We start from the raw sequence: 21,619 nt of genomic DNA, 5'->3' as shown, positions 1-21,619 counted from the left end.
CACTGGATTCAAAATGCCAGGATGGGAAATGGGGCAAATCTGGGAGACAGCTTTTTCTTTGCTGTCTCCTCTTCAGTGGCTCAGAGATTTTCTCCTGCCTGCACCTATGTCCAAACTAGGTAGAATGCCTTCCTCAGGTTCATGTCACCTTTTAGCCCTTCACTCTGAAAGTATTAGTTAGGATTTCCTTCCCAAAGTAGAACTTTTCTGATCCAACAAGAGAATATGGAAAACAAGTAGCTCAGACATCAAGTGTTTTAAGGGAAAGATTTTCAAAGAATTAAAACCTCACTCCTTATTTTGGGGGATGCTGTCACTTACTAAATGTTCCCAATAAGCTTACTTTACTATAGAACCCCATAACCTCTGCTGTTCTCTTTATCTCCCATGTGTGTGATATAGTATTGGGTATTTCTAGAAGAACAATGATATGAGTCTGTGTTTCTTTGTAGCTAGAAAGGATTGTCTAGTGGGGGCTCTGAGCTCTGCCACTTTGCCTGCCTGACTGAACAACTTAGGGAAACATACCCCTTAGTTTTTCTTATCCTTATTTTATTATCAGTTAAAGCAACTGGTGATTCTTATTCCTGAAGTACTTTGAAACATTTAGGTAAAATTTGTTCATAGGTCTGTTATATTTCTGGGGATTTATGAGGATGTGAAAGACTCTAGATAAGCTGTATCACATAGTTTTTGAACTTCTATGTTTCTAAGAAAATATTATACTTTTTTGCCCAACTGGAAGCATAAAGATGTTTTGTGGATGCTGAAAAGCTGGAGGACATGTCTTAGCTCTCAGATATTCCTGCCCTGGGACATTTCCCTAGAAGGAACATACTTTACTCTTCTGAGAAACACAATAACCTTCTCAGGGTTATGTGACATGTTTGTGAATTAAGAGTTGGTCTCTGCTTATACTTTCTAACAGTCTACATTTTTATTAGGCAACTAGAAAGTCACGACTTTTCCTGATGAAGTAAGTTGTACAATATTCGAATTTGCCAATGACAAACTTCATTATAATCACCTTTCCCCATAAGAGCTCTTTAATGATAACTGAAAATCAGACTCCTGAGATAGAATGAATTATCAGAAATGAGAAATTCCTTTATTGTTCTCTGTCCAATGAGTTTGAATAAGACAAAGCAAATCTCTTGACACACCCCTTTAAAGTTCATTTTTCTCAAGCAAGTCATTATTTTTATTCTATTTTAAGTAATGTCCCTGAAGCACATGGGAGATGCTTTGTTAGCATCTTCTTTTTCTATTCTTATCAGTTGTGATACTAAATAGATCATGTTTTAAAAAAGAGTCTTTTATTTATTTTTAGTAAAAACTTAACTTGAGTTAGAAATCATTACTTTTCCTGATAAAAGGAATAAAAAGGAGGATTTTCTTTGGGTTAATGACTAACTATACCATCAATTATTTAAAAGTTCATTTGAAATATACATAATTCCCCTAAATGGAGGCAATTTTCACGGACAGCTTCAGATATTTCCTGTGTACAGCCCAGTACAAGCTAATCCAAGCAAGGAATTCTCAGTTCAGTGCTGAGGAGCCTCTGACAGGCATTAATTGGCCTCCAAATGATTGTGAGCTGCTTCAAAATGCAAAGTTATTGTGCTTACCTTTTTAAAGTGACTTTTCTCATGGGATCTTGATCATTTTCAGTGTTTTTCATGCCTCCCTGAAGGTCTGCATTTATATCTGTTAGCAGTTCCCTTCAGCCTGAAGAACTTTCTTCAGCATTTTCTATAGTGCAAGCCTGTTGGTGAATTCTTGCATTTAATTTTGTCTGAAAATATACCTCAGCTTTATTCTTGAGAGAATTTGTCTCTGAATACAGAATTCTGAATAAATGGATATTTGTATTTTTTCATGAACTCTAAAGATTTTATTTCACTAAGTTCTGGCCTTAAATTGTTTCTGAAGGAAGTCAAAGATTCAAATTGTTGTTCCCCTCTATATAATGTATTGCTTTTCTCTGGCTGCTTTCCAGAGGTTTATCTTTAGCTTTCTGCTGTTTTAATATGATGTGCTTTTTTCACACGTATCCTGCTTGGGGTTGGCTGAGCTTTTTGAATATGTAGATTAATGTCTTTCATCAAATTTCAGAAATTGCCAACCCTTGTTTCTTCAAATCTTTTTAAGTTATTTTTTATCTCCTCTTTTTCTGCAGTTTTATTTACATGTATCTTAGACCTTTGGATGCAATCTCACAAGGTCTCAAGGCTCTGTTTTTTAAAATATATATATATCTTTCTCAGTGTTCTTCAGATTGGATACATTTGTATTGCTCTCTCTTTAAATTCTCTCATTATTCTGTCATTTATATTCTACTTTTAGGCTTGTCTGGTTATTTTTATTTTAGATATCATTTTCTAGCTGTAGAATTACCCAGACGTGGTAGTTATCAGACAAGGATTACAAAGCAGCTATTATAACTATTCTCAGTGATATAACAGAAATATGCTCATAATGAATGAAAGGATAGGTAATCTCAGCAAAGGAATAGAAATTTTTTTTAAAGAACCTTGATTCTTTTCATTTTCAGACAAAAGAACGCTTGGCTCCTTTTAAAAATTTCTATTCCTCTGCTGAGATTTTCTATATTTTCATTCATTATATTTTCTTTACATCATGAGCATAGTTATAATAGCTGCTTTAATTTTTTGTTTGCTAAATTACCACATCTAGGTTATTTCAGGGTTGGTGTCTGTTAATTGTCCTTTCTTTCAGAAATGGGCCATCTCTTTCTAGTTTTTATATGTCAAGTAATTTTGGGCTGTATCCTAAATATTTTGGCTATTATGTTGTGAAGACTCTGGATTCCGCTCTGTTCCTTCAAAGAATATTGACTTTGTTTTCTTTTGTTTTAATGGTCAATTTACCTGGTTGAATTCGAGATGGGAATTCTATATCTTGGATAGAAGCTTGGTTGTCATTTCAGTTCTTTTAGCCTTAGCTGTGCTGTTTGGAATCTTCCTTGTGCTTTCTTGGCTCAGGTATCATGCAGACATTTGAGCAGATCTTATATACAAAATTTGAAGTTCTTTCCCCCTGCCTCTATTGTCTTCTTTCTGGGATTCTCTTCTTATTTTCCAGTGGCAGTAATTGCCCTGAACTGTCCTTGAGTTCTTTAGGCCATAAAGGCTATGGGTTTGCTATTAGAAATTTAGCCATCTTATGAGGTGCTAACTCTGGTCTACCCTCAGACTAAGTGGCCCTTTAAAAAACTAAGAGACTCACCCTATGCTATTCCTTTCTTCTAAGTGTCAGCTTCTCTTCAGAATATGTCTACCTCAGATGAAATGGCCCTTTAAAAACTGAGAGACTCACCTATGCTATTCCTTTCTTCCAAGTGTCAGCTTCTCTTCAGATATGTCTGCTTTTGTTCACTCTCCAATATCATCAAATAGTTATGGGTTTTGTTTTGTGTTTTGACCAAAGATTATAGTTATTATCCATGGGAGGGTTGGTCTGGTAGAATATTACTCCTGAAATCTCATCTTTGCTGTAATTTCTAAAACTACAAAAACTCAATTAAGAGTTATGTTGAACAAAACTATAAAAGGACAGAGAAGAGGATGGCAAGCAGCAAAATTAAAGGGTCCAACATGGGCAGGTGAAATTGACAGAACCCTTAAAAGAAAGTCCACAAGTCTATGTAAGAGGTAAAATGTTTTTCATGGCCAAAAGTACTTTATAATACGAGAGGAATATAACAATCATAGACTCCTAGAGCTCTGGGTCTGGAAAGAAAGCCTAATGCAAGACAGAGTGTAACCAAGTCTGCTTTGTCTGAGACTGTTTTACTTTCAAGATGCCTCTTTGCCATAAGAGTGTTTGGAGAATTTTTTTCCTAATATGTGAGAAAAAATGCTTCTTTATCTTATCCTTAACTCTGTTCATGTCCTCAACATTTTCAAAGCATTCCCACCTAAAAAGCATACCTCTTAACCTTAGGAAATTCGCAACATTCATAATGATGAATTAATGGGAATCAGGCGAGAAGAAGAAATGGAAATGTCTGATGATGAAATAGAAGAAACAACAGAAACGAAAGAAACTGAGGAATCAGGTAAAGATAATTCTGTTTTGTTATTTAACAAACATGTACTTGCAGACAAGATATTTTCAAACCTATAATACCCAGTAAAGTATGGACACCAACCCATCAGTATGGATACCAGCTAGAAATAGTTGGTAGGCCATATATGTACACATTGACTGAACATCAGACCTATGGCTACAGGATTTTCTGTAATTTTCATTTGCATTGAAGTGCCTAATGAAAAGTGGGCTTTCTTTTTCTTTTCTTTTTTTTAGGTGGAGTCTTGCCCCATCACCAGGCTTGAGAGCAGTGGTGTGATCTTGGCTCACTGCAACCTCTGCCTCCCAGGTTCAAGCAATTCTCTGCCTCAGCCTCCTGAGTAGCTGGGACCACAGGTGCACACCACCATGCCCAGCTAATTTTTTGTATTTTTAGTAGACACATGGTTTCACCATATTGACCCAGCTTGTCTTGAACTCCTGTCCTTGTAATCCACCCGCCTCAGCCTTCCAAAGTAATGGGATTTACAGGCGTGAGCCACTGCAGCCGGCCAAAAGTGGAATTTCTTTTCCAAAAAGCGCTGGGCATTTAGGCAGCTCTAACCTAGTATAGTCAGAACCTCTCTGTGAGACAGAGGTTATGTTATAGGTCCTTGTGGGACCCACACAGCAAACTTTTTGAACAATAGGACAATACCCCCCCTTCAATTTCATAATAAATTATCTTGGATGGACGAATTACCACTGCAAATGATAAAATAGCCAGAAGACTACTCTTTTCAGGCAAACCCTTTCAGACAATCTTAGAAGTTAGATTATAGGAGATACAGTGGAAAAGGCACTGGACCTAAAGTTGAAACACTTGAGTTCTAGTTCCAACTCTGTCCTTCTTGACTTAGGAGGGACTTCTTCCCCACTGAGCCTCAGCTTCCACACTTGTAAGAAGTACATTATAAAAACCATCTAACAGCCAGGCATGGTGGCTCACGCCTGTAATCTCAGCACTTTGGAAGGCAGAGGTGGGTGGATCACCTGAGGTCAGGAGTTCGAGACTAGCCTGACCATAATGGTGAAACCCCATCTCTACTAAAAATACAAAAAATTAGCCAGGCATGATGGTAGGCTCCTGTAATCCCAGCTACTCGGGAAGCTGAGGCGGGAGAATCCCTTGAACCCGGGAGGAGGACATTGCAGTGAGCCGAAGTCACACCATTGCACTCCAGCCTGGGCAACAAGAGGGAAACTCCATCTCAAAAAAAAATCTAACAGGGATTTTGTGATGGAAAAATTAGTTTATCCATTTATTTAATAACTATTACATACTAAGCACTATGCTGGAGATTGGAGATATAGTTGTATACTGTTCCTGCTGTGTGTGTGTGTGTGTGTGTGTGTGTAAAAGAGAGAGAGAGAAATTATAATTTGAATCTGACTTTCCTGGTTCCAGTACTTGTATAGTGAAGCCAGCAGCTCTGTAGCCATTTGAGTGGTCTTAGAATTTTCACCCCATAAATAGAAACTCTGAAGGAAGGAAAGAAAAATACCAAGTAAGACTTTTAAAAAGATATTCATTAGCTGTTACACCTGATTTTTTTTTATTTTTGCCATCTGTTTGAACCCTAAACATAACAACTGCTATCTATATTGAATACACCATTTGTAATCAGTGGTTAGCTAGCATTTTCTGTATAGTCAACTAATTACTGCAAATAAATGCTATAAGCTTATAGCCAAAATAAACAAAGAATAGAATAAGAATTGAACTATTCAAATTATTTAAGTGCTTATATAGGATGTTTTGTAGCTGATTAATCTTTCACTTATATGATTGTTTACACGTCAGTATCTACAGTATTGTACAGAGTGTTTATCCAGTGTTACCATGAAATAAATGCCACCATAAGTTTGAGCATCCACTTGATATATTGCTGAGTTTGTGGAGTTATTGGGGGAGAAGAGGGGTGAATGGGAGATTCAGACTGTACGTGCTTACTAGGGTTATATAATTGCATTTTGCTTCTGTATCTCTTTTGAGTTAAAAGCTCTATTGGCTACTGCACAGAGTCTTATTCATTTAGAGACTGGAAACTCCCTGACAGATCATCTTATAGCTATTTTCTTTCCTGTTCCACATGCCAGGATGCTGCTTTGTCAAATAAAGCTATCTACAATAGACTTAATGGAGCTTACCAAATAGCTTTTCTCCCAGAAGGTTTCAATTCATTTTAATTCAAGGACTTGTGTGAATTTTTCTTCCCCTCAATTGTATCTAATTCTGTTATCTCGCTTCTGTAGTACTCAACTGCAGAAATCCTGCTCAATGTGAGTCAGTGAATAGGTCCTCAGTTTTTATCTAAAGCGGCTACATGTTTTAGCTATCACTTGGTTCCAATTAAAAGCTTAAGCAACTAGATCTCAAAGCTAATGTTTTTTTCCCCTCTGTCCGTGCTATCAAACTTGAATTATAGTAAACTATGGCATGTTTCTGGTTAAATTTTACTTCCCAAAGAAAGTAAAACCAGCCTAGAAGTCTCAGTTACCTTTCCTTGGAGTGCCACAAAATTTCTATTCTTTGAGAGACTCCATATTAGCCAGCCCATATTTGTGATACAGTACTTTAAATACTCTTGCCATGAAAGAAAGGACTGATGTACACAATCTGTTGAAGAGGGAGAATTACATCAAAGCAAATCATGGTAGTGTAAAATTATTTCATTATCTTGTTACCCACGATGGAAAGTACTGTACCCAGTACACATAAGAAAAGCTGTTCCCTTTCAGCACCCATCTTCTGCTCTCTTTACTTAGACTAGTGGTTCTCAGACTTGGTATACTGAAGAATCATTTGGGTTACCTTTTAAAAATCAGATGTCAAAGCTGCAGAATCTGATCTAATATGTCTGTAATGGGGTTGAGGAATCTGCATTTTCGGCCATCCTAAATGATTTCAATGCTGGTGGTCCAGGTAGCACATGCGGAAAACATTGACTTAGACTAATTCTCCTTCATTGTTCTGGCCAAAGTTTTTTGTTCCCTTGATATTAATCTAATCTCTTTCTCCCCCCCTGACCTTTTATTTTCCATTATTTCCACTTTAAGAGTTTGGCCAATTAATTAGCAAGCACTATGTCCTATAAGATGATGGAGATAGATATATAAATATGTGTAAATCCACAGAAAATTTTAGAAATACCACTTGCTACTAACATGGAAGGTATTGATTAGAATGCAGCAAGGCAAGAAATATCAGGTGTAGGCCAGAGTTGTCAAAGTAAGTGAAAAATTGATCAGGTCTTTGAAAGATGATAGGAAGGAAGGTAAGAAAGCAACTTGATGGTGGGAGGAAAGAAGGGAGTAAAAGGATTGGGGGGGCTCAAAGAGGAAAATAAGCATGATGTTTACAGGGGGATAAAAGACTGAGTAGAGTAGATGGGTCCAACCAAATTATGGAGGGCCATGAATGCCAACCTTAGACTTCGCATAGTAAGCAATATGCCACTATAAGCACATCTTGACCATGGTGCTAATATGATGAAAGCAACATGAATTATACATTTTAAGAGATAATCTTGAATTAAGAGAATCTAACCAGAGACTTTTACAGAAGTGAGAGGTAAAATGATGAAGGGTAGGACCCGAGTGAAGGCAAGAGGAACTGAGACAAAAAAAATGGTAGAAGAAAAGGCCGGGCGCGGTGGCTCAAGCCTGTAATCCCAGCACTTTGGGAGGCCGAGGCGGGTGGATCACGAGGTCAAGAGATCAAGACCATCCTGGTCAACATGGTGAAACCCCATCTCTACTAAAAATCCAAAAAAAAGTAGCTGGGCATGGTGGCACATGCCTGTAATCCCAGCTACTCAGGAGGCTGAGGCAGGAAAATTGCCTGAACCCAGGAGGCGGAGATTGCGGTGAGCCGAGATTGCGCCATTGCACTCCAGCCTGGGTAACAAGAGTGAAACTCCGTCTAAAAAAAAAAAAAAAGGAAAGAAAGAAAAGAAAAGAAAAGGAGGCAATAGATGGAATGAGATTAAAGATGCTAGGAGTCATTTTCAAGGAATATACCTAATTCTTGAGTGCCAGATGGATATAGATGATGAAGAAAAGGAAAGAGCCAAAAATGAGTCTGTGTTTTCTAGTTTGAGAAATTGGAGGCCTGTTGGTTGTATTGGTTCTCTAGAGATGTCATAACAAAGTACCACAAAGTGGGCAGCCTAAATAACAAAAATGTATTGTCTCACAGTTCTGGAAGCTAGAAGTCTGAGATCAAGATATCCTTAGTGTTAGCTCCTTGTGAGGGAGAATCTGTTCCATTCTTGTCTCTTACTTTCTGGTGATTTTCCAGCGATCTTGGGTGTTCTTTGTCTGGTAGATGCATCATCCTAACATCTGCCTTCACATGGTATTCTCCCTGTGTGCCTGCCTATTCCTATGTTCAAATTTCCTCTATCAATACGGATACCAATCATATCAAGTTAGGACCCACCATAATGACCTCATTGTAGCTTGACTACCTCTGTAAAAAACCTGTTTCCATATAAGCCAGATTCCGAGAGCTTCAACTTATCTTTTTTGAAAGGACCCAATTCAAACTGTAACAGTAGAACTGACAGAAATGGACTAATGGATGGGACTGATTTGCAGAATATGATGAGATGAACTGCAGATAGTAGGTTATTGAGAAATGGGCAGAAGGGATTTGTATTCAAATTACAGTGAACAAACTAGAAGGAATAGTGGATGGTAGTGTAGAGGTGTTGTCAGAAGCCCTGAGAATTTTATTAAATGAGTATGAAAAACAAGTGAAAGAACAGCAAAAGGTTGAATACAGAATTCGGGGCCCCACCACAGTAAGGGAGAAGGAAAGAGGAGTTTGCAGAGGAGTTAGAAAAGAAGCAGTTGTGAGAGGCTGGAAGAAAACTAGAAAATAATTGGGTTGTGGAAACCAAGAAAAGCTTTTATAGAGTAAGTAGTCATTGACATTAGTCAGTGTTACAAAGAAAAATAGGAATTCAGAGAACAGTGCTGGGCAAGAGCTATTTTAGTAGAGTGATAGAGATAGAGGCCGGAACATATGATATTAATAAAAGAAAGTAAAGAAAGACCATAGGTCAAGAAGTTGGCTACTAAACAAAATCAAATAATGGATATTATAAATGGCAACTAGAATCAATAAAGTTAAGGGGTTTTCTTTGTTGTTGTTGTTCAATAAAAAGGAAGGAGGCAATGGAGAGTATGAGACTGAAGATGCTAGAAAATAAAAGAGTACTTGTGGAAGTAAAATCTTTGAAAAGAAGAGGGGAAGGGATCCATAATCAGATAGAGTTTACTTTAGAGAGAAGAGAGCCCTCTTTATCTGAGACAAGAGAGGGGATGCTGAAAGTATATAGGTAGCCCAGGCTTCTCCATACACTAAGAGATAATTTATTCATCACAAAAATGATTTGGAAATGAGACCACATGGAGACAGGAACTGATTTGGAATAAATGCTATGGGCAGTATGGAAGTAAGAAATCAGTGAGAGGTGACAGACCCATCAGCAAGGGCCAACATGAGTGTCTACTGATCTAGCTGCCTAGCTCTGCAACTTCCTATAAGAGTTCTCTGTGGCCCAGGATGAGAGAGAGTTGTGTCAAGTGACTGTGAGTTGGGGATTGGCATGGTAAGCCTGGCCAGATGTTTTCAGGAAGCTGAAGCAATAGAAGGCACTGAGGAGTTTGCAGTGAAATCTATCTAGCCAGAAAACAGTTAATGAACTTGCTTAGTGAAGTTGGCCGCCCTATGAGATTAAAAATCCCAGCAAGGAAAGAGAGCAGTCTCGGGGTGATGAGGGGCAGTGAGAAAACTGGCAGATGAGGATTCGGTTTGGGATGGGAATTTAGAGATCTAACAGGGGTAACAATGATGTTCCAGGGGCATCCATACTGGCAGAAGCCTGATTGGAATGGAGATAATAACCTGTAGAGGCAAGGAAAAGCAAGGCATTGTGAGGTCAGGGAACCCACTTGAGATTTTTTGCCTGAACTGATGTGCAACCACCCCAACATGTCTTATTCATATCATCTCCTGCTATTTCTTCCCACTCTTTGTTCTTTTCAGCTTTTTCCCTTTGTGAATCACTGTAGCTCAAACTTCCTTATGAGTCTTGAGAGGAATGTTACCCATTCTTCCTTCTATAATTTTGTAACATTTTTAGCATCTCCTGTAATGAAGCTTTAAAAGGGTGGCTGACTCCCTGAATTTACTTCCACTATTTTTTTTCTTGTTTTCTTTGTACCGAGACTCAGGCACTAATTTTTTAATGGCACAAAATCATGTTTGATCTTTTATTGTACAGAAACATGTCTGGGATTTTGCTGTTAGTGGCTCCTGTAAAAAGAGGAGTTCACAGCTGCCTTGGTACTTTCATATTGCCGTGATGAACTGGCAGCCTTCAGATCTGTGGAACAATCGTCATAAAGAGAAATATTTTTCCCACATAGGACATAGTCAAAAAGGAGAAGCCAAGAACTAATGATGGCAGGATATGAATACATTCACTGTACTATATGCTCTTTAGTATCAGGACTGATAGATTCACCTACTCAAACATATTATTAAAAGGTAATATTGAACTTTTCAATGTTCTGGCAATGTACAAAGAACTTCAACTTCAGAAATGGGCCCAATTAATATTAAGTCTGTGAAAGGAAAGACTTGGTGTCCTCATTAAAATGACAAAAACCCTCATTTCAGAGAGTGGGAAATATATTTTGTAGGTAAGGTCCCTTCAGTAGCATTACAGGTGATCGCATTTTCTTTTGCTTGGTGACAGGTCCAAACTGAGATTATTATCTGCTCCCACGTGGCTGCAGATATCCATCACTGCTCATCAGCCTGCCCTTTCCCCCAGGACAAAAACAGTCTCTCCTCCTCATTTTCTCAGAGGGAAAATATTTTTACGTTTAAACTAGAGAATACCCCTCTAATCATTCTCCTAGATCTTTGCCCTTTTCTCTTCCGTGTATCTCCGTGTGACATGTAGAACATGAGCATAATTACTGGCCCGCAGTACAAGAAGAAACAAAGGAGGAAAATGAAATATCCCTATTTTGTATTGAGCCATGTGGACTGCCAGAGGACAAACATGCAAACCAAAGCAGAAATAAATAATTGTTCATCTGTAGGAGTCACTTGATTTACAGAGTAACCTGTGTACTATTTGGCCAAACCCCAGCTCAACATACTGTCCTTGGTATTGACCCTGCAAGCAAACCAAATATTTCTTCCTCTTTGGCAGATAGTTAATATGCCTTTTTCTATAGAGTTTTGTATATAAAATTAATCTTCACTCATAGTATCTACTTTTGATGTTGTTGTTAGTGCTTGTCTCCTGAAAAGTATCCCAGCCACTAGAAGAGATGGCAAGGAGAGATATTATTTGGAGTGTCTGGAATCCAAAAGACACAGCATCTGCATGGTGACAACAAAAGTTAAAATAAATAATAAAACCAATCATAAAATGAATATGTCATGCCAAAGATCTTTTGTAAGTTTTTAAAACCAAAGTGCAAGGTTTAGAACTGTTGTATCAAGAACATTGCATGGCTATCCACAGAAAACAAATGTGGATGCTAAGAACATCTCAACACTAGTAGAAGATATTTCTAACCAGAAGCCTTCCTATTACATTGCCACTTTCTGCTTTTGATAGACAATATGACTGTAGCAGCCTACATCAGTACATAATAGTTTTAGGGAAACCCTCATGTTCAAGGAACTGAATTAAAGCCAGCACCTCTCTAAAGGCAGCTTCCTTTTAGGAGTACGGAATGTTTTCATGCTAATATGAGGTTTTTTCTATATATTTGTCTTAGTCCATTTTATGTTGCTATAAAGGAATACCTAAGACTGGGTAATTTATAAAGAAAAGAGGTTATTTGGCTGACAGTTCCAAAGGCTGGAAAATTCAACATTGAGTATCTGCATCTGATAAGAGCCTCAGGCTGCTTCCACTCATGGCAGAAGGTGAAGGGAAGCAAGTGTAGGCAGAGATCACATGGTAGAAGAGGAAGCAAGAGGAGAGGGGAGGTGTCAGGCTCTTTTATACAACTAATAGAGTGAGAATGCACCCCCGCCCCACCAGGGAGGGCATTAATCTATTCATGAGGGATCCACTCTTATGACCCAAACACCTCCCACTAAGCCCAACACCACCATATTAGAGACGAAATTTCAATATGAGTTTTGCTGAAGACAAATAAATCATAACCAAACCATAGCAAAATTTCATATTTGGAATGCACAGGTTTTTTTCATTCATTATGTAGAAGATGAATCTTCTCCTTGAAATTCCTTTAGATAAACACTTCTTTGACCATTTATAGCTAATAATTTTAATGGTTTAATTTCTATTACTTTTCTTTTACTTTCTTCTACCCAAAGTTCTTCCCTATAGGTAATTAAGAAAATTAATATTTTTGTCAAATTGCCTTTTAACTTTCCTATATGTTTAATATACAGATTGTAATTTTGATCAATTTTTTATTATTATTTTTTCATATCAGAGTTTGATTTAGTCCTCCTGCAAACACACAGAATCTGAAAAATTTAATGCAAATGGAATAGATTTCTTGGGATCTAATATTTTAAAAATTGCCTGACAGCTTACCCTCTAAAAAAACGTATTTAAGGGAGGCAAATTATTCTGGGAGATAGGTATAAGAGGTAGTAATAGGAAGTTAAGGAAAATTACCACTACATATTGCTGAAATGTATTGGAAGGCAAATATGGCCCAAAGAAAAAGCTCCACTGGAAAAAAGAACGTTGAATACTGACCATAGAACTAGCACCCTGCTCCCAGGTCAATAATTTGAACCAAAAACAAATTAAAAAGACCTTGCTCAATCCCGAGGTTAGTAAAGGAATATAGGAGAGTTGTGTGTTAATGTGACTCCTGAAATCGAAGAGCAGTACTATTCAGTGGGCATGATATCTCGATCTTAGGATCAAATATTGTAGACCTTGGGCCAGAGAATCTGTGTTACAGTAGAAAAATGGGGAATGATTTATGCACGTGGATTCAGGGCACACCAACCGACATGTGCAGCATTGTCTAAGCCATAATGACCATTCTCATCTGCCACTCAGGGCAGGAGTAAGACTGTTCTCTTGCAGTGCTCTGACAAGTTGGGTTTCTCCTTCTTCTTTGCAAATCATAGGGGAACTAAACATTTATATCTGTTACACCCCTAAAGCTGAAAGCAATAAAGAGTTAACACATACAGCATGCTGCTAGGTGCATCTCTGTTTAGGAATTGCCTCAACATTGGGTTTCTATTGACAGAACAAAGGACGTTGCCTCTGACCTTCCTGAGGCTCCCATTGTATCCTGGCTGAGCAGCCCACAGTTAATTTTAAGTGGCAAAAGAAATGAGAACAAATTCCTCCAAGACGAGAAGGTAGATTTCTACTAAAACAGTGCTCTTCATAGGGCATATGAGCACATTCAACCACCAGTGGAAAAGAACCTGAGGGCAGGCACACAGTGCCTACTGCCAGAAATCTTGCAGTTATATTAGAATGGAAGAGTGTCTGAGTTTTTAGATAATTTTAGACATCAGGATATGGCTAACAGGTTATGTTCAGGGGCTATGCTTGATACTGTCAAAATACAAACAAAAATAACTGCCTAGAGAGAACATCGACATTCTAAAAGACAAAGCATTTTATCTAGGTGAAGGGATGACTTAACTCCTGAAACTGGAGAACACAGAACAACAAAAATAATTTCCTTGAACATATTTAACTAGAAGGGCAAGGCATTTTCCTACATAAAACATTATAATTTCCCCACTACTCCAAAGGAATCCAATAAATAATTTTTTACAGTGAAAAGGCCTGGATCAAACCTAGAAGTAACACCAGCCCCCGATGAACACAAGTCACAGCTCTATGTTTAGGTCTCAGGGTCCAGTTGTCCAAGAATGCCAGCACTGCCATGAGCCTGGCCTGTGGTTTCATCTTTCCCAAATGAGACCAGCTGGTGGGTCCAAGCTGCTTTACAGAAGAGTTCCATCTGGTAAGCCCGGGTGGTGAGCAAAGCCAAAGATGACAACACAAGAAGTGGTCAAAGCCAAGGTTTCCTAGTGCTGCCTTTGTCTTCTTCCCACAGCCTGGCCTGAGCGCTGAAGCTGGGCCTCAGGAGGCGAGTTCGTCAGTGAGGCTTCCTCAGCCAGGTTGGAGCAAGTCCCCTGCACCCCTCATGCAGGGAAGAGCTCAGGCAGGCTTTCTTCATAGCAGTACTTTGCTATGGGGTCCCAATAGGTGTTCTCATGCTGCACGCTCTGGGATGAGATCCTGCATTTGGCCAGGCACAACTCCAAGTGATCTTCGACTGCCATGAAGAGGTTGTGGAATGCCACAGCTGCCCAGTTGAGGAAGTGCTCCAGAAGTTGCTTGCTGGGCTGCAGGCAGCAGGAGACACAGTACTCAGCAGCCGCTGGACCAGCGGCCATCGCAGCAGTACTGCTTTGTGCTAGGGACACTCATGTCACAGTAGCCATTCACAAACGTAGTGGAGCCCATCCGTGAGGAGGTAGGGCTGACAGCAACTTCCCTTGAATGGAGTTGCGATGCTGATTGCTCAGACGACTGCTGTTGCACAAGTTAAACTGCACTTCCCACTGGGTGGGCTGATCACGGTCTTGAACCAGCAGGGGATTCCTATCTCTCACTGCCCTCTCCTCTTGCTTGGAGGTGCTGCTGAGAAAGTAGACAAGCAACAGCCCAAAGATCAGGGCAAGAACCCACCTCTTCCGAGGAAGCCGGCGCCACATCGTGGCCGCCAGGTTCCCCATCCCAGCGCGAATGTGGGGCGCGGCGGCCGGGCACAGAACCCAGCAGGCCCCGCCTTTATGCGCCCTGCAGTCCCATCCTTCCAGGCGGGCGCAGGCCCCAAGGCCCGCGGCCCAGTCTGCTTTGATCCATTTTTAAAATGTCTCTTTTTCTGAGTTTTGTGTTCTGTTAGTAATCAAAAAAGTTATAAACTACAAATGTTTCCATTAATTTGGCTTGTAAACGATAGAAACTAGTGGAATCTTTTTTTTTTTTTTTTTGAGATGGAGTCTCACTCTGTCACCCAGGCTGGAGTGCAATAGCACGATCTCAGCTCACTGCAACCTCTGCCTCTTAGGTTCAAGCAATTCTCCTGCCTCAGCCTCCTGAGTAGCTTTGATTACAGGCGCATGCCACCACACCTGGCTAATATTTGTATTTTTCATACAGGTGGGGTTTCACTATGTTGGCCAGGCTGGTCTCGAACTCCTGACCTTGTAATCTGCCCGCCTCAGCCCTCCAAAGTGCTGGGATTACAGGTGTGAGCCTGGCCCAGCCAAAACTAGTGGAATCATTTTTTTAAACCATAGTCATATGCCTGAAACTTGACTTTCTAAATTGTATTTTCTGGACTACATTGAAACTAGTGTTATTGACCTCTTTAATACCTATGGAAAACCTACCATAATTATTTGGTTCTCATTAAAAATAAGGTTGAGGAGACAGCTCTAAATAAAAGCTTTGCCTTTTACCTAATTTATGTCCTACCCTTACAATTTTTTTTTGTTTTCCACTTCATTCTACTTTTCATTCTAAAGGTACTCAGTGAATTTTGAGTGAATGAAAATCTTCTGATTAAATATTTTGAAATACACTTTATTATTTTTGAACTTGAAAAGTGTGCCCTAAACCATAAATAATTACATATAACCTAAGTTTCCTTTATTTTTTAAATTAATAAGCTTTCTTTTTTAGAGCAGTTTACATTCACAGCAAAATTGAATGGAAAGGTTTTTGAATGGAAAGCGGAGAGTTTCCATATAATCTCTGTCCCTATAGAAGCTCAGTATCCTCCACTATCAACATCCTCCACCAAAATGGTACATTTTTGTTACAATTGATTACAATTTGTTATAATTGATGAACCTACACTAATATATCATCATTACCTAAAGTTTATAGTTTACATTAGGATTCTTTCTTGGTCTTGTATATTCTTTGCGTTTTTACAAATTTAAAATGGTATGTATCCACCATTGTAGTATCATACAGAATAGTTTCACTGCCCTAAAATCCTCTGTGCTCCACCTTTTCATCCCTTCCTCCTCACTAATCACTGACAATGACTAATCTTTTTACTGTCTCGAGTAAAAAGTTTCATCTTTTCCAGAATATTATATAGTTCTGATCCTATAGTATATAGCCTTTTCAGATTGGCTTTTTTCACTTAGTAATATGCATTTAATTTCTTTCATGTCTTTTCATGGCTTGATGGCTCATTTCTTTTCAGCACTGAATAATATTCCATTGTCTGGATGTATTGCAGTTTATTTATGCATTCACTTACTGAAGGACATCTTGATTGCTTCCAACTTTTAGCCATTATGAATAAAGCTACTGTAAACCTTCATGCCCAGATTTTTGTGTGGACACAAGTTTAGTTCATCTGGATAAATGCTAAGGAGCATGATTGCTGGATGGTATGACAAGAGTATGCTTAGTTTTGTAATAAACTGACAAACTGTCTGCTTACTTTGGATTTAATTTGTTCTTCTTGTTTTAGTTTCCTAGGTTAAAAGCTTAGATTACTGAACTTTCTTTATATCTAATATATGGATTAAATGCTATAAATTTCCCTCATAAGTACTGCTTTCACTGCATTTCACAAAGTTTAATAACTTGTATTTTCATTTATTTTAAAATACTTGTAAATTTTTCTTGAGACTTCTTCTTTAATTTATGTGTTACTTAGAAGTGTACTGTTCAATCTCCTTTCATTTGGTGAACTTCCAGTTATCTTTCTGTTACTGATTTCTAATTTAATTGCATTGTGATCTGGGAACATACATTGTAAAATTTCTATCTTTTACTTTTTAAGGTGTGCTTTATGGCCCATAATGTGGTCTCTCTTGGTTAAACTTCCATGTGAGCTTGAAAAGAATATGTAATCTGCTTTGATTAGATGAAAGTCTATACATGATAATTATAACTAGTGATTTGATGGTGATGTTGAGTTCAACTGTGTCATTACTGATTTCTGTTTGCTGGATCTGTCCATTTCTGATAGAAAGGTGCTAAACTCTCCAACTGTATAGTAGATTCATGTATTTCTTGCAGTCTATCAGTTATTCACTTGTGTATTCTAATGCTCTGTTATTAGGCTCATAAACAGTAGTGTTATGTCTTCTTGGAGCATTAACACCTTCAATAGTATGCAATGCCCCTCTTTTTCCCTGATAAATTTCTTTGCTCTGAAATCAGCTCTGTCTGAAATTAATATAGCCACTTTAACTCTCTTTTAATTAGTGTTAAAATGGTATATTTTTCTCCAACTTTTTACTTTTAATCTATATGCACCCTTATATTTAAAGTGGGTTTCTTGTAGGCAACCTATGGTTAGATCTTATTTTTTTAATCCACACTGACATCTGTCTTTTAATTAGCATACTTAGATCAATAATTTTTAATAGTTGGATAAATATCTACCATATTTGTTGCTGTATTCTTTTGGTTATCCTTGTTTTTTGTTTCTAGTATTGTCTTCTGTACTTGTTCTGCCTTTTGTATTTTTTATTGAACATATATTATTTGGATTTACTCTCCTTTATTTTATCATTTATACTTCTTTTTTCACTTTTTTTTAGTGGTTGCCCTAGAGTATATACATTTACAATTAATTCAAGCCCACTTCAAATAATGCTATACCATTTCATGGGTACTGCAAATATTTTATAATAGCAAAATGCTCCTAATTCTCCCCTTCCATTTCTTGTATCATTGCTGTTATTTATTTCACTTGTTCATAAGCATACATAAATGCATACAGGCTTATCTCAAAGATATTGCAGGTTCCATTTTAGATCATTGCAAAAAAGCTAAGATTGCAATTAAGCAAGCCATCTGAATTATTTGGTTTCCCAGTTCATGTAAAAGTTAAGTCTACATTATAATATAGCCTTTTAAGCATAATGTCTAAAAATCAATGTACATACCTTAATTTTAAAAGACTGTGTTGCTAAAAAAATATGCTATCATCTGAGTCTTCAGCAAGTTGTAATCTTTTTGCTGGGGAAGAATTTTGCCTTTATGTGGATGGCTGCTGACTGAGCAGGGTGGTGGTTGCTGAAGGTTGGTGTGACTGTGGCAATTTCTTCAAATAAGACAGTAATGTATACTGTATCAAACGACTGTTCTTTTCATTAAAGATGTCTCTGTAGTATGTGATGCTGTTTGATAGCTTTTTTCAAAATTGAATTCAGTCCTCTCAAACCCCACCACTGCTTTATCAACATATTTATGAAATATCTCAAATATTTTTTGTCATTTCAACAAGGTTCACAGCATCTTTGTCAGGAATAGGTTCCATCTCATGAAACCACTTTCTTTGCTCATCCATAAGAAGCAACTCCTTGTTAATTAAGTTTTTATCAGTAGGCTCCAGTAATTCAATTCATACCTTTAGGCTTCACTTTTAATTCTAGCTGTCTTGCTATTCCCACGACATCTGCAGCTACTTCCTCCACTGAAGTCTTGAACTCCTGAAAGTCATCAATGAGAGTTGAAGTCAACTCTCAAACTCATGTTAATGTTGATGTTTTGACCCCCTCCCCTGAATCATGAACATTCTTAATGGTATCATGAATCCTTTCCAGAAAGTTTCCAATCTACTGCACCCAGATCCATCAGAGGAATCACTATCTATGGCAACTATAGCCTTATGCAATGAGTTTTTTAAAATAATAAGACTTGAAAAGTGACTTCTTGATCCACAGGCTACAGAATGGATGTTGTGTTAATAAGCATGAAAACAACATTTGTCTCCTTGTACTTCTCCATCAGTACTCTTGGGTGACTAGGTGCATTGTCAACAGCAGTAATCTTTTGAAAGGAATATTCTTTTCTGAGTAGTAGGCCTCAACAGTGGGCTTCAAATGTTTGGTAAACCATGCTGTAAACAGACGTGCTGTCACCCAGGCTTTGTTATGCCATTTCTAAAGCACAGGAAGAGTATATTTAGCATAATTCTTAAGGTCCTAGGATTTTTGGAATAGTAAATGAGGATTGGTTTCAATTTAAATTCACCAGCTGTATTAGCCCCTAACAAAAGTCAGTCTATTTTTTGAAACTTTGAAACCAGGCATTGACTTCTCCTCTCCAGATATGAAAGTCCTAGATAGCATCTTCTTTCAATAGAAGGCTGTTTTATCTACATTGAAAAGTTATTGTTTAGTGTAGCCATTTTCATCAACTGTGTTAGCCAGATTTTCTGAATAACTTGCTGCAGCTTCTACATCAGCACTTACTACTTTACTTTGCACTTTTATATTATAGAGATGGCTTCTTTCCTTAAATCTCATGAACCAGCCTCTGCTAGCTTCCAACTTTTCCTCTGCAGCTTCTTCAGCTCACTTCTCTCAGCCTTCATAGAATTTAAGAGAGTCAGGGCCTTACTCTGGATTAGGCTTCGGTTTAAGGGAATATGTGGCTTGTTTGTTCTATTGAAGTCACTAAAACTTTCTCCATATCAGCCGTAAGGCTGTTTCATTTTATCATTCTTGTGTTCACTGGAGTAGCACTTTAATTTCCTTCAAGAATTTGTTCCTTGCATTCACAGCTTGGCTAACTGTTTTGTGCAAGAGGTACTGCTTTCAGCCTATCTTGGCTTTTGGCATGCCTTCCTCAACAAACTAAATCACTTCTAGCTTTGATTTAAAGTGAGAAACGTGTGACTCTTCCTTTTACTTGAACACTTAGAGGCTATTGAAGGTGTATCAATTGGCCTAATTTTAATATTGTTGTGTCTCAGGGAATAAGGAGGCCCAAGGAGAGGAAGAAAGATGGGGGATTATCTGATCAGTGGAGCAGTCAGAACACACATTTACCAACTAAGTTTGCTGTCTTCTATGGACACAGTCCATGGCACCCAAAAGAATTACAGTGGTAATTCAAAGATCACTGAACACAGATCAGTGTCAAAGGTACAATAATACTGAAAAAGTTTGAAATATTGTGAGAATTACCAAAATGTGACCCAGAGATTTATCAAAATGTGAGCACATGCTGTCAGGAAAATGGCACCAATAGATTCGCTTGACACAGGGCTGCCACAAACCTTCGATGTGTTAAAAAAAAAAATCTTTGAAGTTCAATAAAGCTAAATGCAATAAAATGAGGCATGCCTGTATACAGATTCAGTATGTCCTATCCACAATGCCTAGGACCAGAAGTTTTTCCGATGTTGGACTTTGTTTGGATTTTGGAATATTTGCATTGTACTTACTGGTTCAGCATCTCTAATCTGAACATTTGAAATCTGAAATACTCCAGTAAGCACTTCCCTTGAGCATGACCTTTGATCATCTTGTTGGTGCTCAAAAAGTTTCAGATTTGGGGGCATTTCAGATTTTGCATTTTGCATTACAGATTGTTAACCTGTATATACATATTTATGCATAAATAAATGAATACATTTTTGTTATTATTTTGAAAAGTTATATGCTATAATAGAACAGTTAAGAAGAAAAATAAAAAGTTTGTGTTCTGTTGTTGTTTGAGATGGAGTTTCGCTCTTGTTGTCCAGGCTGGAGTGCAATGGCACGATCTCGGCTCACTGCACCTTCCGCCTCCCAGGTTCAAGTAAAATTCTTCTGCCTCAGTCTCCCAAGTAGCTGAGATTACAGGCGCCCACCACCCTGCCTGGCTAATTTTTTGTATTTTTAGTAGAGACAGGGGTTTCACCATGTTGGCCAGGCTGGTCTTGAACTCCTGACCTCAGGTGATCCACCTGCCTCAGCCTCCCAAGGTGCTGGGATTACAGGCATGAGCCACCGCACCTGGCCAACAGTTTTTATTTTACCTTCACTTTTTCATTCTTTGATGCTCTTCCTTTATGTAAATCCATATTTCACAGGGTACAGAATTCTAGGTTGCTGATTTTTTTTCTCTTAACTCCATAAATATTTTATTCCACTATCCTTTTATTTGGACAATTTCTGAAAAGAAGTCAGATATAATGTTTATTTGAGCTCCTCTGTAGCTAAGGTGTTAGTTTCCCTTGTGGTTTCTTTCAAGATTTTTTCTTTATTTTGATTTTCTTAAGTTTGAATATGATATGCCTAGGCTTAAGGGATTTTGGCATTTATCCTGTCTGATGGTCTCTGAACTTCCTGGATCTATGGTTTGGTATCTGACATTAATTTGGGAGAAATTCTCAGTCATTATTGCTTCAAATATTGCTTCTATTTCTTTCTTTCTTCTCCTTCCAGGTATTCCCATTACATATGCTTCTACCTTTTATAGTGGTCCTATAGTTCTTAGATATTCTGTTTTGCAATTTTTTAAGTATTGTTTTATTTTCAACTTTTATTTAAAGGTCAGAGTTACATGTGCAGGATGTACAGGTTTGTTATACAGCTAAATGCATGCCATTGTGGTTTGCTGCACAGGTCATCCCATCACCTAGGTATTAAGCCCAGTGTGCATTAGCTACTTTTCCTGATGCTCTCCCTCCTCCCACCCCCACCTTCCAA

General features: G+C 38.0%; 1 protein-coding gene and 1 pseudogene across 12 annotated transcripts in view; one reads left to right on the top strand and one right to left on the bottom strand.

Moving 5' to 3' along the window:
• The window catches only part of ENOX2 (ecto-NOX disulfide-thiol exchanger 2), a 290,714-nt gene that overhangs the window by 251,743 nt on the left and 17,352 nt on the right, over positions 1 to 21,619 (top strand). For all 12 annotated transcript variants that reach the window (XM_078363075.1, XM_035289389.3, XM_078363071.1 and 9 more), the window contains one exon: positions 3,970 to 4,084. In XM_078363075.1, the coding sequence (XP_078219201.1) occupies positions 3,970 to 4,084 (115 nt within the window). The remainder of the gene's footprint in view (positions 1 to 3,969; positions 4,085 to 21,619) is intronic.
• LOC118150644 (SREBP regulating gene protein pseudogene) lies at positions 14,245 to 14,893 on the bottom strand (annotated as a pseudogene).

This window comes from Callithrix jacchus, chromosome X (genome assembly GCF_049354715.1).
Source record: "Callithrix jacchus isolate 240 chromosome X, calJac240_pri, whole genome shotgun sequence".
Lineage (NCBI taxonomy): Eukaryota > Metazoa > Chordata > Mammalia > Primates > Cebidae > Callithrix > Callithrix jacchus.
Note: the sequence above shows the minus strand (reverse complement) of the source record. Positions and strands in the feature narration are given on the sequence as shown.